Consider the following 14,686-nt stretch of genomic DNA (forward strand, 5'->3'; position numbering starts at 1 on the left):
GGATTAGAGATCTTGGCTAGGTTGCTTAGAAGATCTTGCTTTTGTACTCGATTAGGATTTGAGTAGCATAGTCCCAAATCACCATGCTCGGTTTTGTTGGAAACTAAACTAGTCTGGTCGCGAATGTCCGTTTGGACATTTAACTTATGTATTAAATGTTTTAAAGTTTATTAAACTTATTATTGTATAAAAGATGTTTATGGAAACACAATTGGGACCTAGAGTATTATTTAACGCATATCTAAAGGGAAAAAAAAAATTTATGGGTCGGTTTTGATACGGGCTGGGTTGTTACACTTTAGTTCTGAAAATTTAGTCTCAACTTCTATGACTCGTGACATATAACCTTTAAGTTGATTAGGGTGGCAAGTGGACTAGTCAAAAAGGTTGGAGGTGTTAGATTAACAACACAAAAAGAATTTGCTAAAAGTAGCTCTTAGGTTATGTTTATATATATATATATATATATATATATATATATATATATATATATATATATATATATATATATATATAAATATATATATAAGGGCATGATCAATGGTGAAGTAACCAATCGGGGGGAAGCAGGGGGAAGCAAATTTATTTATTTTTTTCGTTTTTTTTTTAAAAATTTTTTTTTTCCTGCATCAAGATCACACGAAAATATGAACATTTAGAAGAGACGCTTTGTGATGAATGTTATTATTTAGGCGGGAAAACGATCGACAAAAATAACATTCAAGATAATATTGTTCGTGAAGAATATGAACGTTTTTTTTCATGTTTTGTGAAGTAAAATTCAGCCCGATTTAGAGTTTAGGGTTTAGGGTTTAGGGTTTGGTGTTTTGGGTTTATTCCATAAACCCAAAACACCAAACCCTAAACCCTAAACCCTAAACTCTAAACCGTTCGTGTTAAAAACTCAATCTAAATCCTAAATCTAAACCCTAAATCTAAACCCTAAATCTAAACCCTAAACCCTAAATTTCTAAACCCTAATATCTAAACCCTATAAACCCTAATATCTAAACCCTAATATCTAAACCCCAATAGCTAAAACCTCAAAATACGCTCGAAAAACACGATAATTGTTATATATTACTTCTTCGAGCGTTTTCCCGCCAAAATAAAAACATTTATCACAAAGTGTCTCTACTAAATGTTCATATTTTCATCTCATCTATAATGTTCGTGAACAAAGTTTTTTCAAAAAACGAAAAAGAAAAAAAAAGTTTTTGCTTCCCCCGCTTCCCCCCGAATGGTTACTTCCCTCTTGATCCTACCACTATATCAGATAAACAAGTAATTGTAAATGCACGTCATCTGGCATTGCAGGTACATCCTAAATTCCTAATACAAAAAAAAGTGCACACATATAAATATTAGATGACACGAGCAACTATTCCTCTTAACACATTTAAACAAGTGTCTTTTAGAAGTGTATCAGGATGAACAGTTCATACCCATGAACTTAATGTGCCTGAGATTCAAGTGTACATTAAAAACTAACTTTTTATGATGAGTTTTCTGACCGTCAAATTTAAGCAGCTATCCGGTCTTGAACGTGTACTGTGTTACGCCCATCCCTACCTGCTTTAACAAGTAGATAATATCAGTGGGTACAATTTTTTTTAACCCTTATTAATTTCTTAAATTGGATATGGCATAATACAAGATCTTCTAAAATTCAATATACCTCGCTTTTTTAGTTTCTTCCTGAAGCTCCGCTTCCTGCTAAATGCCTTCTCCTGCAACCATAGAAGAGGATTCATATATAAAGGTAAAGTGAAAATAAAATAAGATAACTGATAACACATTACACATTACACATTACACGTGCATGTATATGTGCAGGATTTTATTTAATAAGAGGCAACCTAGAAAAAGTGTCAAGAATTTATATTAAGATTTAATATAAGAGAAGTGTACTTACCACTGGCTCACATACTTTACCAGCTTGACGAACTGCAGCAACAAGATCACGGTTCGATTCACTATACATACTTGTAACGAGGCCCGGTTGACCTGCTCTGGCAGTTCGACCCACTCTGTGCAAGAAATCTACTGCAGATGTAGCAAATTCTGCCTGCACTCAAGCACAACATAAGAACAATCAGACCCCTTCAAAAATGCTTTCAAAAAGAGCAAAAAATAAAATAAAAATACAAACTTTCAAGCACCTGTATAACATGTGAAACATTAGGAATATCAGTGCCACGAGCAGCAGCATCAGTGCACACAAAGATCCCGCCTTTTTCTTGAAACTCAACCAGATTTCGTGTACGTTCTTCAAGAGAGCTTTCACTATGATAACAGTAACATTCAATACTTGCGCCATTTAAAACCTGTGCAATTGCTTCAACAGCCTCAACAGTATTTGCAAACACCATTGTTCGACTCAACCCATTATCTAAAGCTAAAGTCTTTGTGTGATTGACAGCTTCTATAAGTACATTTACTTGAGAGTCAACTGTAACTTCAATCCATTTCTGCTCTAATCTTGGATTGTGACGATGAAGATACAACCCGCTAACCCATGTGGCATCTGGAAACAATCGTTTAAGCTCACCTCCGGCAGTTCTTTTTCCGTTTTCGGGAAGTGTTGCTGCAACAAATATGTATTGCTTACTTCGTTCATATATCTCTCTTGCCCTTTTCCAGTCCCTTTTCTTCATAGTAACAGGTTGACTTTCTTTTAAATTATGTTTGTCGGGTTGACTTTCTTCTAAAGAATGTTCATCATCATTGTCACTTTCTTCATCATCTTCAGGAATGGAGTTAGTGTGAGTGTCTTCATCATCCTCTAACTCAATCTGCATAAGACTGGATTCAGCAGACTCCATATCCATCAATGGCTTGTCACCTGGAGAATTTTTTGCTCGTGACAACACTTTTTCATCAAAACGAAACATGTTTATAAGGCGAATAACTTGGTTTTGGAAACTCCCGCATAGAAGCATGTCGGCTTCATCAAAAACCTACCATTTTTCAAAAAAAAAAAAAAAAAAAAAAATGAATGAATGCAATTACTTATTAATTAATCAACTAATTAAACTAACAACTGCATTGCATTGACAAAACATTACCACATGTTTAACATCACGAATAAATTCAGCACGACGACGCCTTTCAGGATCAATAGCATGAAGATAGTTCAAAAGGGCTGCAGGTGTTGATACAATTATGTTTGGTTTATTAATCGGCCACCCCTACAACCGAAAAATAACAATAGAAGAAAGATAAAGAAATGTTTTATTAGAAAGTACTGAAAATGACAGAAGAAATGTACGGAGTAGATAACAATTACCTGTCGTCCACATACGGCTGCAACACGAAGAAGGGGTTCCCCGTTATCATTACATATAGAGTTAGCCATTCGAACTACTTGCTCACATAACATAACATTAGGGCAAAGAACTAAAGATATATGATGAGGTTTATTCACTTTATCATCGGATTTGTTTGTTGATGTATTATCAGATGATGACAATGATAAAAGCTGTTTATGAAACAATGGAGCAAGATAGCCATGGGTTTTACCACTACCGGTTTCAGCTGCAACCACAACATCATTTCCATATAGTATAGCAGGTATTGAAGCAGCCTGAAGTATTATTCAAATCATTACAATATCAATTTACAGATAACTGTAGGCTTGTAGCTCATCACCTACAGTTTTTGCTTACAAAGGTTTAGGTAACTTTGAATGCAGTTTTACTTTTTCAAAAGATGATGGTTCCATCAAATTCTCATGCATAGCCCAACATCTAGGGAATATTGAAACTACAGTAAAAGAATATACTTTCTCCTAATTTGGTGCAATTAACTCGTTTTGTAATTTTTCATGGTCTAAATTCGTTATCTTTGTAATTTTTCTGTAGACAACGAAGCTACATGGACTTGTAGTCATGTTAAGCCCTAAAATTAAGTCTGCAAAATCTCTAATTGATTAAGAAAGTACCTGAATAAGTGAAGGACGATTGAAGCCGATGTTAGAAAGAGCTTGAGATAACTTATCATTAGTAATTCCTAAAGAACTCCAGGTAACGGTTTCATCGGAAAAGAAGGTGTCGGTTGTTGTTTCCGGCTTTTCAACGGAGGTAGAAAAAGCCCTAATTCGACATCGGGGGCGGTGGTGGAATTGGGACGTAAGCAATGAAAATGATGATAATTTAAAGGGAGGATTTGGGCGTAAGAGAACGAATTTAGGAGATGTTGACGATCTGCAAAGATTCAAAATTGGAACAAGTGTTGAACGTTGAAGAATCATCAGAATGATTATGTTAAATTTTTGGATACAAGTAAGAAACCAGTAGGGATTGGGGGAGATTTTGGGATTACGTTTAAGGGGTTTTGTTGTTGAGGTTTAAAGGAATGTGACCTATTCGCAGTTATTGAACATAAGGGGACCTTGTTTGCAAGTATAACTCAATTCTAGGGGCGTTGTAGATCAATGAAGCTTTATTCTAGGGTTGATTTTGTAACTTTTGACAAACTTTTTTCTTTTACTTCACTCTCTTGTAAGTTGTAACCTAGAAAAGTTTCAAACTGTTATAATTCAGTAGGCTTATAAGAAGAGAGTAAACTCTTATTGAAGAATGGTGTACATATCTTTACAATTGAGTGAGTATTTATAATACTAAAACTTAACTATACATTACTCGTTTTCATCTTCAATTATAGAGTAGGTGAAATAGTAATCAATAATTCATAATTTTACTGTGCAAGATTATCAATCATCTCTATTCATCTGCATGCGTACAAAATAAGAATCCATCCGTATCATAACACTCCCCCTTGGATGATAATTTTGTTTCGTTAGAGATCAACTGGTACTGCCTCGTTAAAAACCTTGCTAAAGAAAAACCCAGTGGGATAAAAACTTTAGCCAAGGGAAAAAGAGTGCAGCATAGAGTTAACTCCCCCTCAAGTAGACATCGCTGAGTCGTCACATCTTTTGAACTTGCCCCATGCCAATATTGTGAACGTGTGTTCTGAAAACAGCGGTTGACAGTGTTTTGGTATAAAAATCAGCAGAGTTGTTGATTGAACGTATCTCATTTTAATCTGATTGTCTTTTACGAGATCTTGAGTGTATGAGAAGAATCTAGGAGATATGTGTTTTGTTCGGTCACTTTTGATATACCCTTCTTTCATCTGTGCTATGCAAGCTGCATTATCTTCATAGATAATTGTTGGACTTTTATCGCGTTCTAGTCCACAAGAATCAGTAATGAGTTGTGTCATTGATCTCAACCAAAAACATTCCCGAGTGGCTTCGTGTAATGCAATCACTTTGGCATGATTTGATGATGTTGCAACAAGTGTTTATTTTTGAGAACGTCATGATATTGTGGTGCCTCCATTTAGGAATACATATCAAGTTTGAGATTTAGCTTTATGTGGATCAGATAAATAATCTACATCTGTATAACCAAACAAATCTTGTTTCGAGTTGTTAGAATAAAATAATTATAAATCAGTAGTTCCCCGAAGGTATCAAACTATTTGTTCGATCCCATTCCAATGTCTTTTGGTAGGGGTTGAGCTAAACATTGTCAACAAATTAACTGCAAAAAAAAATGTCAGGTCTTGTATAATTTGTAAAATACATAAGAGCCCCAATTGCACTAAAATATGGAACTTCTTAACCAAGAAGATCTTCATGATCTTCTAGAGGATGAAATGGATTAGTATTAATATTGAGATCTAACAACCATAGGAGCAATTAATGGTTTTTGTCTTGTCCATATTAAAATGTTTTAAAAATCTTTTCAGTGCAAGTTGTTTGATGTATAAGTAAGTCGTTAGTCATATGCTCAATATGTAAATCAACGTAACACTTTATTTTTTTTATTTCAAGATATTTCTTTAGAAGTTGAATGGCTTCATAGATTTCTTTATTTAAGATAATTGATATAAATAGTTATGATCACATATCCGAACATTGTTTTTATAAAACACATGTGCAAATAAGTTTATATGTATACCATTTTCTTATCAAGTAGTAATTTAATCGGTTATATCACATACATCCCGATTATATAAACCCATATAAAAATCTTTGTAATTTAATGGAATACATTCCCTTGGGTTTTGCACTGGATGCTTATGATACCTTAAACCTTTCAGTTATATTCATATATATCACTATCAAGTGATCCATACAGATAAGTAGTAACAACATCCATGAGATGCATTTAAGTAACTACCAGGTTGATTAAGTATCTAATAAGTAATTGTATACATTACAGAAGGATAAGTTTTCCTCATAATTCATTTCTGATCTTTGTGGGAAATCTTGAGTTACAAGTCTAGTTTTGCCTTGTAACTTCATTTGTACATTTCTTTTTCGGATAAAAATTCATTTGTATCCCATACGTTTCACATCTTTAAAAGTGATAACGATTAATCCGAAAACTTTTCTTTTATTGAGCGATTCTAATTCAGCTCGTATTTCTCCTTTCCATTGAGCTCAATCATGTCTATTTTGATATTCAATGACAGATTTTGGTTCTAGATCATCATCTTTATTTATGATGTCATTGTAATATTATATGAAAATATCATCAAGATTTTTCATTTCATTTCGGTTCCATAATATTGCATAATTTATCGCAATTTATGTATTTACATTTATCAATATCCTCTGCAGAAGGAATATTGATTTATGGTTCTTCTTGAACGCTTTCTTTTACCTCATTATCAGCTGATTTTCCTTTTCAAGGATTTTTTTTTATCTTTTGGAAGAAATTGGTCTTCCACGTTTCAGATGTGGCAAAGACTCATGAGTGACATTATTGCCAGCTTTCGGAATTTCAATTCGAGCTGGAGCATTTTCTGATATTATATATGATTTAGTCACTCTTTTTGTATCTTTAAATGTATAAAGTAATCGATTTGCAAGTTCTTGCATATGCATTATTTTTTAACTTTCTTTTCGCATTCTTTTGTGCGAGTATCAACATACCTTAATTGATGTTCACACCATGAAACATCATTTTATTTATATTTTATTTCTCCCCTTAATCTAGGGAACAATATTTCATTAAAATGACAATCAGCAAAATATGCTGTAATAACATCACCCGTCATGGGTTCAATATATCTTATGATTGAAGATGATTTATATCCAACATACATTCCCATCCTCCTTTGAGGATTCATTTTAATGCGTTGTGGTGGTACAACTAGAACATACACTGTACAACCAAATGTTCTAAAGTGAGAAATATTTGGCTCTCGGCCAAAATCAAATTGTAGGTGTCACACCCCCAGTTAGGGCCTGGGCAAAATGTGATTCAATATCATAATACATACCAACATATTATAAAATGAGAACAAATACTATATGAATAAAACCAAATTTGCAGCGGAAGGATTAATAATGTCGTTACAAGAATTATAAATTGTTCAAATGCAGAAAAGTAAATATGCGATAAGTCTTGATCCTAGCCAAGTAAGTCATCACGTAAGCAGTAGATATAGAGGTCCTGATCATTCAGTACCTGAGACAAATATGCTAAAAGTGTCAACCAAAAAGGTTGAGTGAAATTCATAGGTTTAACAAATATGATTGACCGTTTGTTCTTAGACCACAAGATTTGTTATAAAAGTAGATCACGCAGATCCAAAAGTAGTACTGATTCGTGATATTTTAGACTAAACTTTTGTTTTGTTGCCCCGATGATAAGTTGACAGTACCTTATCACCATGTTTAAATCATTATTAAGTAATACAAATACATCGCGGTCAAATGTATCGGGGACGTTACTCCCGATAGGCCTACCCCCAATAATTAAGAATGCCTTATCCTGAAAGCAATTAAAAAATATCACTGTGGGGTCTTAGTAGCATAAGCTAGTTGTGATGACCCGGAAAATTCTGACCAAATTTAAACTTAATCTTTAACGTTTCCGATATGATAAGCAATGAATTTTGACAAGTTTCAAAACTTTTAAAAAGAGTTTTTATATAACGGTTGACCACCCTATTTGTGCAACGATTCACGAACGTCATAACATGTATTATATACATATTTTAAATAAATACAAGAGTTTTCGATATATACGGAATCATGCGAATAATATTTATATACGAAATGATTAAAAATTTACTACTAAACGATGCTATTTCAAATTAAAAATTTTACGTATTAAGTCGTTTTATTTTTATGATATAATTTTTGTAATTTTTTTTTAAGAAACGAAGTTAAATTAAAAATGTACAATTTGTAAAGCACAACGTACTACAGCGTGTAGCTTAAATAGTTGAACTTAAATTAATTCATTTACTATTCATTGAATAGTAAATTAAACAAAATTAATTAATTTACTATTTACATGAAAGTGACATGATAGAAATTATTAATTATAAGTTACATAATATACCCCTGAAGTATTTAATAAATACGACTTTTAATAATTTTACGATTCAAAATTTATATTATATATTAATATTATATTATGTCGACAAACAACGAGACAAAAACAAGTGAGCTGGAAATCCTTGCCATGCGATCGCATGGCCAAATAGAGTAAACCCCATGCGATCGCATGGGGTACTGTATCAATTCAGGTTCTATAAAAGGCCGATTCTAGTTCCAGTTTGTCTATCTATCTCAATCTCTCCCGTGTATATACATATATATTTATATTATTTATATTATTATTATTATTATTATAATTATTATTAAGATTAATATTATTATTAATCTAATTATTATTAGTAATATTATTAAGTATTACACATAAAATACTACGACGAAGTCATGAGCGTGTCACTTTCAAAATGGTGTTCAAATGCGATAGAACTCAGGAAATTATGGGTTATTGCCAAGGAGGTTATGGGTAATGTTCGGGGGTATATTTGTGAATCGAACCTAGTGTTTATCATCTCTGTTACGTCTACGTACTTTCCTACAATATTGAATCTCAATATTGATACGTTGAGGACTACGGTTATTTGATATTCTGTGTTTCTATCACATTTTGGTGAACGACTTTATATGCTACTAAGGTGAGTTTCATACGATCCATTTTACTCTCTACATTTTTGGGCTGAGAATACATGCAAATGCTTTATTAACTGATTTACAATATTTATATGCGTGAGTTATAGTCTCCCTTTTTAAATACTTTAAATATTTTTGGGCTGAGAATACATGCAATTTATTTTAAACGCAATGGATACAAGTACATACTTAGTTCTACACTGAGTTTGAACCGAAAATCCCTTAGCTTTGGTAACTAGTAACTGCCAGTACATAGAGTATGGACTGGTGGGCGCGAATAATAGTATATGGATCCATAGGGTTTGACATCCCCGTCTGTTCCAGGTATAGAAAGAAACTCTAGCCTGAACTATAAAACAGACGTATGCTATTTGAAGTTAGTACACGTTGGATTGCGTGTATTGTACATGTTGGTTGCATGTTAAACGAGGGGTACTTATTATAGACGTTAAGGCTTGGTTACCAGGGTGCTCAATCTTGTAGAACATTTTGATTAACATTTCTGGATGAAACAACTGAAATCTTGTGATCCATTTTTATATACAGATTATGCGCAATACTAAAACTATGAACTCACCAACCTTGTGTTGACACTTGTTAGCATGTTTATTCTCAGGTTTCCTAGAAGTCTTCCGCTGTTTGCTTATAGGATATACAAGCTATGTGCATGGAGTCTTACATGGCATATTTTTCAAGAAAACGTTGCATTCACCAATTCATCACCATGTACCTTATTTTGACTGCATTGTCAACGAAAGCACTATTGTAAACTATTATATACGGTGATTGTCTATATGTAGAAATCATCAGATGTTGAAAACTTTTGATTTAAATATACATTTATGGTGTGCCTTTTCAAAAGAATGCAATGTTTACAAAACGTATCATATAGAGGTCAAATACCTCGCAATGAAATCAATGAATGACGTGTTCGTCCATATGGATTTGGAGCGATCGTCACAGTTGGTATCAGAGCGTTGGTCTTAGCGAATCAGGTCTTGCATTAATGTGTCTTACTGATAGATGTTAGGATGCATTCGTAAGTCTGGACTTCGACCGTGTCTGCATGTCAAAAGTTTTGCTTATCATTTCTTGTCGGAAATTACCTGTTTATCAATCTTACGTCTTGACACGTGTTTTTGCATTTATTGAATACACTGTGTATAGACAAATCATATCCTATCATATCTACTACAGTAAATCTTATTTGACGTTTTTCGAAATTTCCTCCGTAAATTACGGAATCCTTTTACTATATATATACGTATGCGAGAAGACGGAGATATCATCCAGTTTTCAACCCTCAATTCATACCAAGAATCATTTCATAACTTTCTGCAAACACGTAAGATGGCCTCCTCGAATAGACCAAGTCCCTCCAACTCCGAAGACAGCGTGACGGGACCGCACCGACCGATCAACTACCGTGATTTCTTTAGAAAATGGGGATGGGTTCGCGAAATACTTACTCTATGGAGAAATGAAGAAGGTACTCCATACCACGAGCCGAACTTACCGCCTAACGTCGGAGTACTCGATCCGCTTACCGGCGAACCTGTTCGTAACACCGTTTATACTCTTTTTGCGAGAATTTTTCATCTTGAAGCTACCATTAACGGAACTGGAAAAGATATCCGACCTCTACCTCACACCGATAACCAACCAGGGTTAGTAGAAGAAGTTAAAGAACTTCGAGCTCGAGTGTTAACTTTAGAGAGCACGGTATACAATTTACAAACACCAGCAGTATCACCAACACCAGTAACATCACCATCCTCAGCACCAACAACACTAGTACCACTGATAACAACACCAACAATACCATTACCACCACCACCAACATCCACATCACACGCCTCAACATCACGATCTGTACCTCGAACATCAACATCATACGCACCATAGATACCAAGGAGTATCAGCAACAACAAACAATGAAGTATGGATTCATAACTTCATCGGAGAAACATTCTACGGCGATTATGTAATTTCTAAAGTTTAGAGATTATCTATTCTAGCCTTAACCATAAATCAGATAGAGTAGAAACCTTGATCAGAATGGTGTATGATGTACAAGCTAGACTTGTTCTACCAACAGCATCATCAATACCCTTAGCTTCACCAACCCAGTCAGTGCTGCCAATATCATTAAAATCGTCAGCACCTCTAACATCACAAAGCTCCGCCAGTTCAAGAATTACCGTGGACATCATTACGAATAAATAACGCGTATATTGAATCAACGAGTTATGAAATAATAACTCATTCCCTCCGAAGAATTTATATGTATATCTTATATATATAAATTTTAAACCCTAATAAATCTTTCTGTACTAAGCTATTATGTATGGAACTTAACTACTCGGTTAATTCATATTACTAATATGCTATGATGTACAACCTTCGTTAACTACAATCTCTGTTTCAATTCAATGAATTTCGTTTCATAATAAACCAAGTGTATTATTCAATAACATGGTTGATTTTACACTTTCATCTTCGATGCACTTTCTAGAAAACATCATTTGCACCTTGCGAAGTTAGCAAGAATTCCACGAATACCAACATCCTTTATCGAGGAGTTTCAATAAGAATAAATAATGAAGTATTGATTTCATTAGTGAAATACTCCGCGAAGATTATGCAATCTCTAATGTTTTAGAGATTATTCATTTCTAATTCAAGCCAAAAATCAAATGAGCTTAATATGATATTAACTCATTAAATCTGTATTACATCTGAAGAAAATATACATACATATATTTTCATAAAGACTGTAATGAAAATTCTTTTGTACAAAATATTAATTGTGAAATCTTTAACGGGTAGGTAATACTCGGGAAATATATAAGTTCACAATTAATATGTTAGACTGTACATTCTTCAACTTTGATTCACAAATCTATTAATCATGCTCACAATGATACCCAATCATCTCATACAAATTCAATTACACATTCTGATATCGACGGATCAGAATCCAATTCATAACTCTGAACCGGTGACATCATTCTTAGATCTCTACATCTTTCAAAGCTATACCTTGACTTCAAAACCGTGCAAGATCCTTTAGCGTTGTTTTTAACAAAAATAATCTTGCAATTCCTTTTCAAAGTATCCAGTATTATCAACCATTCAACCAGTCAACGACGACCTTTCAGATCGGTAACTTTGGCATATACGTTTTTGTTACCGGGGAACCTTTCATGTTCCACCACATTAGCAGTAAATTTACTAACAACTCCATTGATCTTTGACCTTTCGAAAAAAAATCCTTCTACTCATTGAAACTCTATCATTTACTCATCTGCATCTTGTAACGAGAATTGCCATAAGAATTAGCAGGAGTTAGCAATCAATATTTTGAAATCTTGAAGCACGTCTACGACAACAGTTATATGAGTACATATAACGTCTACCTCCTGGACGTACATACTTCGAATATGAAGTTTCTGAAAAACACCCTGAACTATGAACTAGTTCTTCGAAATTGGAACAATGCTGATGAAGCAGCAAAAACTGTAAACGACCTTAACGGTCAAAAATTTGATAATAAAGAATAATATGGTGGTAAAGCTGAGAAAAAGAGAAGGTTTGGAACTGGAAAACGGACTGAGCAAAGTATGAAGGAGGCTGTGGACAAATCACAAAGACTGAACCTGCCTTCAAAGAATACAAAAGACTCAGTATCTGCTGAAGTCATTAACGAAAACCTTGCTTTTGACTCTAAACCTTTTCGAACAATATTCTTCATCATCATCATATCTTAAATATTCTAAGATATCATCGTATCTTTCATTATAAATATCCTCAATATTTCTGAGGATAATTTCGTGACTATCTGAAATTATTCATTCCTTCACGCTATATGTGTTACATCATAAAAGAAACTGTGTTAGTTTCTAAATTCTAAAAAATTCAAGTTTAAAATATGAATGTTTTGAAGTAGTGTTGGGAACTGAAGCATGAATTAGTATAATATAATGACGTCAGGCCAACGTGATTATATTACAGTAAGTCATGCTGAGTTTCTAATGGAACGTGATGAAGGTTCACAGATCCCACCCTCATCATGAACCATGTTACATAACTCTTTCATTCTATATAATCTCTAAAAAAAAAAATATATCAAGAAAATATTTTTCTTGATGATTCGGTCTTTTCTAGATATTCTGGTAATTTGAAAAATTAAATCGTGCTATTACCTTTCCTTTCTACTTTATATATTATGATCATTCGAAACTCCATACCTACGAATTCCGGACCATTACTCGCTTGACTTGAAATCGGGAAGAGAAAATGAAAGCATGAAGCTCCGAAATATAAAGGAGAATATAGGTCCGATAACAACCCCGAAATTTACAAACCGTGTATATCAATGCGTATAGCAATATAAAGACACGGCAGAATGAAAAACACTATAACCCCAAGGTAATTGTAGAAGAAAGTTATTTCCTCTGGTGGTAGATGAAAAAGAAGAATGACAGATATGAAAGTTAGGAGTATATCAAGAATCAGAACTGGATGAAGCATTTCACAATCTTTTAAAAGTATGAAATGAGGAAGAAGATGTAGGAGTGGTGAAAATAATGAAACGGAAGAGGTCAATTTATAGCAAAGTATCAGACATAGCAATCGATGCAGATTACACATTTAATCAAAGAAAATCCTAATTCCCGCAAATTCCGAAGAATCAAATCTTATTTGGATGATGAAGATTTTCTACTCCTTAAATTCCGGAAATCAATCGTTACCACGTCAAGAGATAAGACGCATCTCTATTATCCATTTCACTCGATTACGATAACTTCCCTCATACGCTTCGAGTAATTGGATTGTTTTATCCATATTATTCAACGGTGATAAAACTCTATTTATCGACTCATATACGTCATGAAAACATTTTTATTGTTATCCACGACGACCTCACTCAAATTTCGGGACGAAATTTCTTTAACGGGGGGATACTGTGATGACCCAGAAAATTCTGACCAAATTTAAACTTAATCTTTAACGTTTCCGATATGATAAGCAATGAATTTTGACAAGTTTCAAAACTTTTAAAAAGAGTTTTTATATAACGGTTGACCACCCTATTTGTGCAACGATTCACGAACGTCATAACATGTATTATATACATATTTTAAATAAATACAAGAGTTTTCGATATATACGGAATCATGCGAATAATATTTATATACGAAATGATTAAAAATTTACTACTAAACGATGCTATTTCAAATTAAAAATTTTACGTATTAAGTCGTTTTATTTTTATGATATAATTTTTGTAATTTTTTTTAAGAAACGAAGTTAAATTAAAAATGTACAATTTGTAAAGCACAACGTACTACAACGTGTAGCTTAAATAGTTGAACTTAAATTAATTCATTTACTATTCATTGAATAGTAAATTAAACAAAATTAATTAATTTACTATTCACATGAAAGTGACATGATAGAAATTATTAATTATAAGTTACATAATATACCCCTGAAGTATTTAATAAATACGACTTTTAATAATTTTACGATTCAAAATTTATATTATATATTAATATTATATTATGTCGACAAACAACGAGACAAAAACAAGTGAGCTGGAAATCCTTGCCATGCGATCGCATGGCCAAATAGAGTAAACCCCATGCGATCGCATGGGGTATTGTATCAATTCAGGTTCTATAAAAG

General features: G+C 33.3%; 1 protein-coding gene across 1 annotated transcript; it reads right to left on the reverse strand.

Annotated features, from left to right (window-relative positions):
- Positions 1–1,336: 1,336 nt before the first annotated feature.
- LOC139893203 (DEAD-box ATP-dependent RNA helicase 22-like) lies at positions 1,337–4,338 on the reverse strand. Its single transcript, XM_071876349.1, has 7 exons — positions 3,944–4,338; positions 3,290–3,586; positions 3,069–3,191; positions 2,163–2,960; positions 1,916–2,068; positions 1,679–1,730; positions 1,337–1,572 (listed from the first exon to the last, which is right to left on the reverse strand). The coding sequence occupies exons 1-7, from the start codon at positions 4,250–4,252 to the stop codon at positions 1,523–1,525; spliced, it is 1,782 nt and encodes a 593-aa protein (XP_071732450.1). The 5' UTR covers positions 4,253–4,338; the 3' UTR covers positions 1,337–1,522.
- Positions 4,339–14,686: the final 10,348 nt, after the last annotated feature.

This window comes from Rutidosis leptorrhynchoides, chromosome 2 (genome assembly GCF_046630445.1).
Source record: "Rutidosis leptorrhynchoides isolate AG116_Rl617_1_P2 chromosome 2, CSIRO_AGI_Rlap_v1, whole genome shotgun sequence".
In the NCBI taxonomy this organism is placed as follows: Eukaryota; Viridiplantae; Streptophyta; class Magnoliopsida; order Asterales; family Asteraceae; genus Rutidosis; species Rutidosis leptorrhynchoides.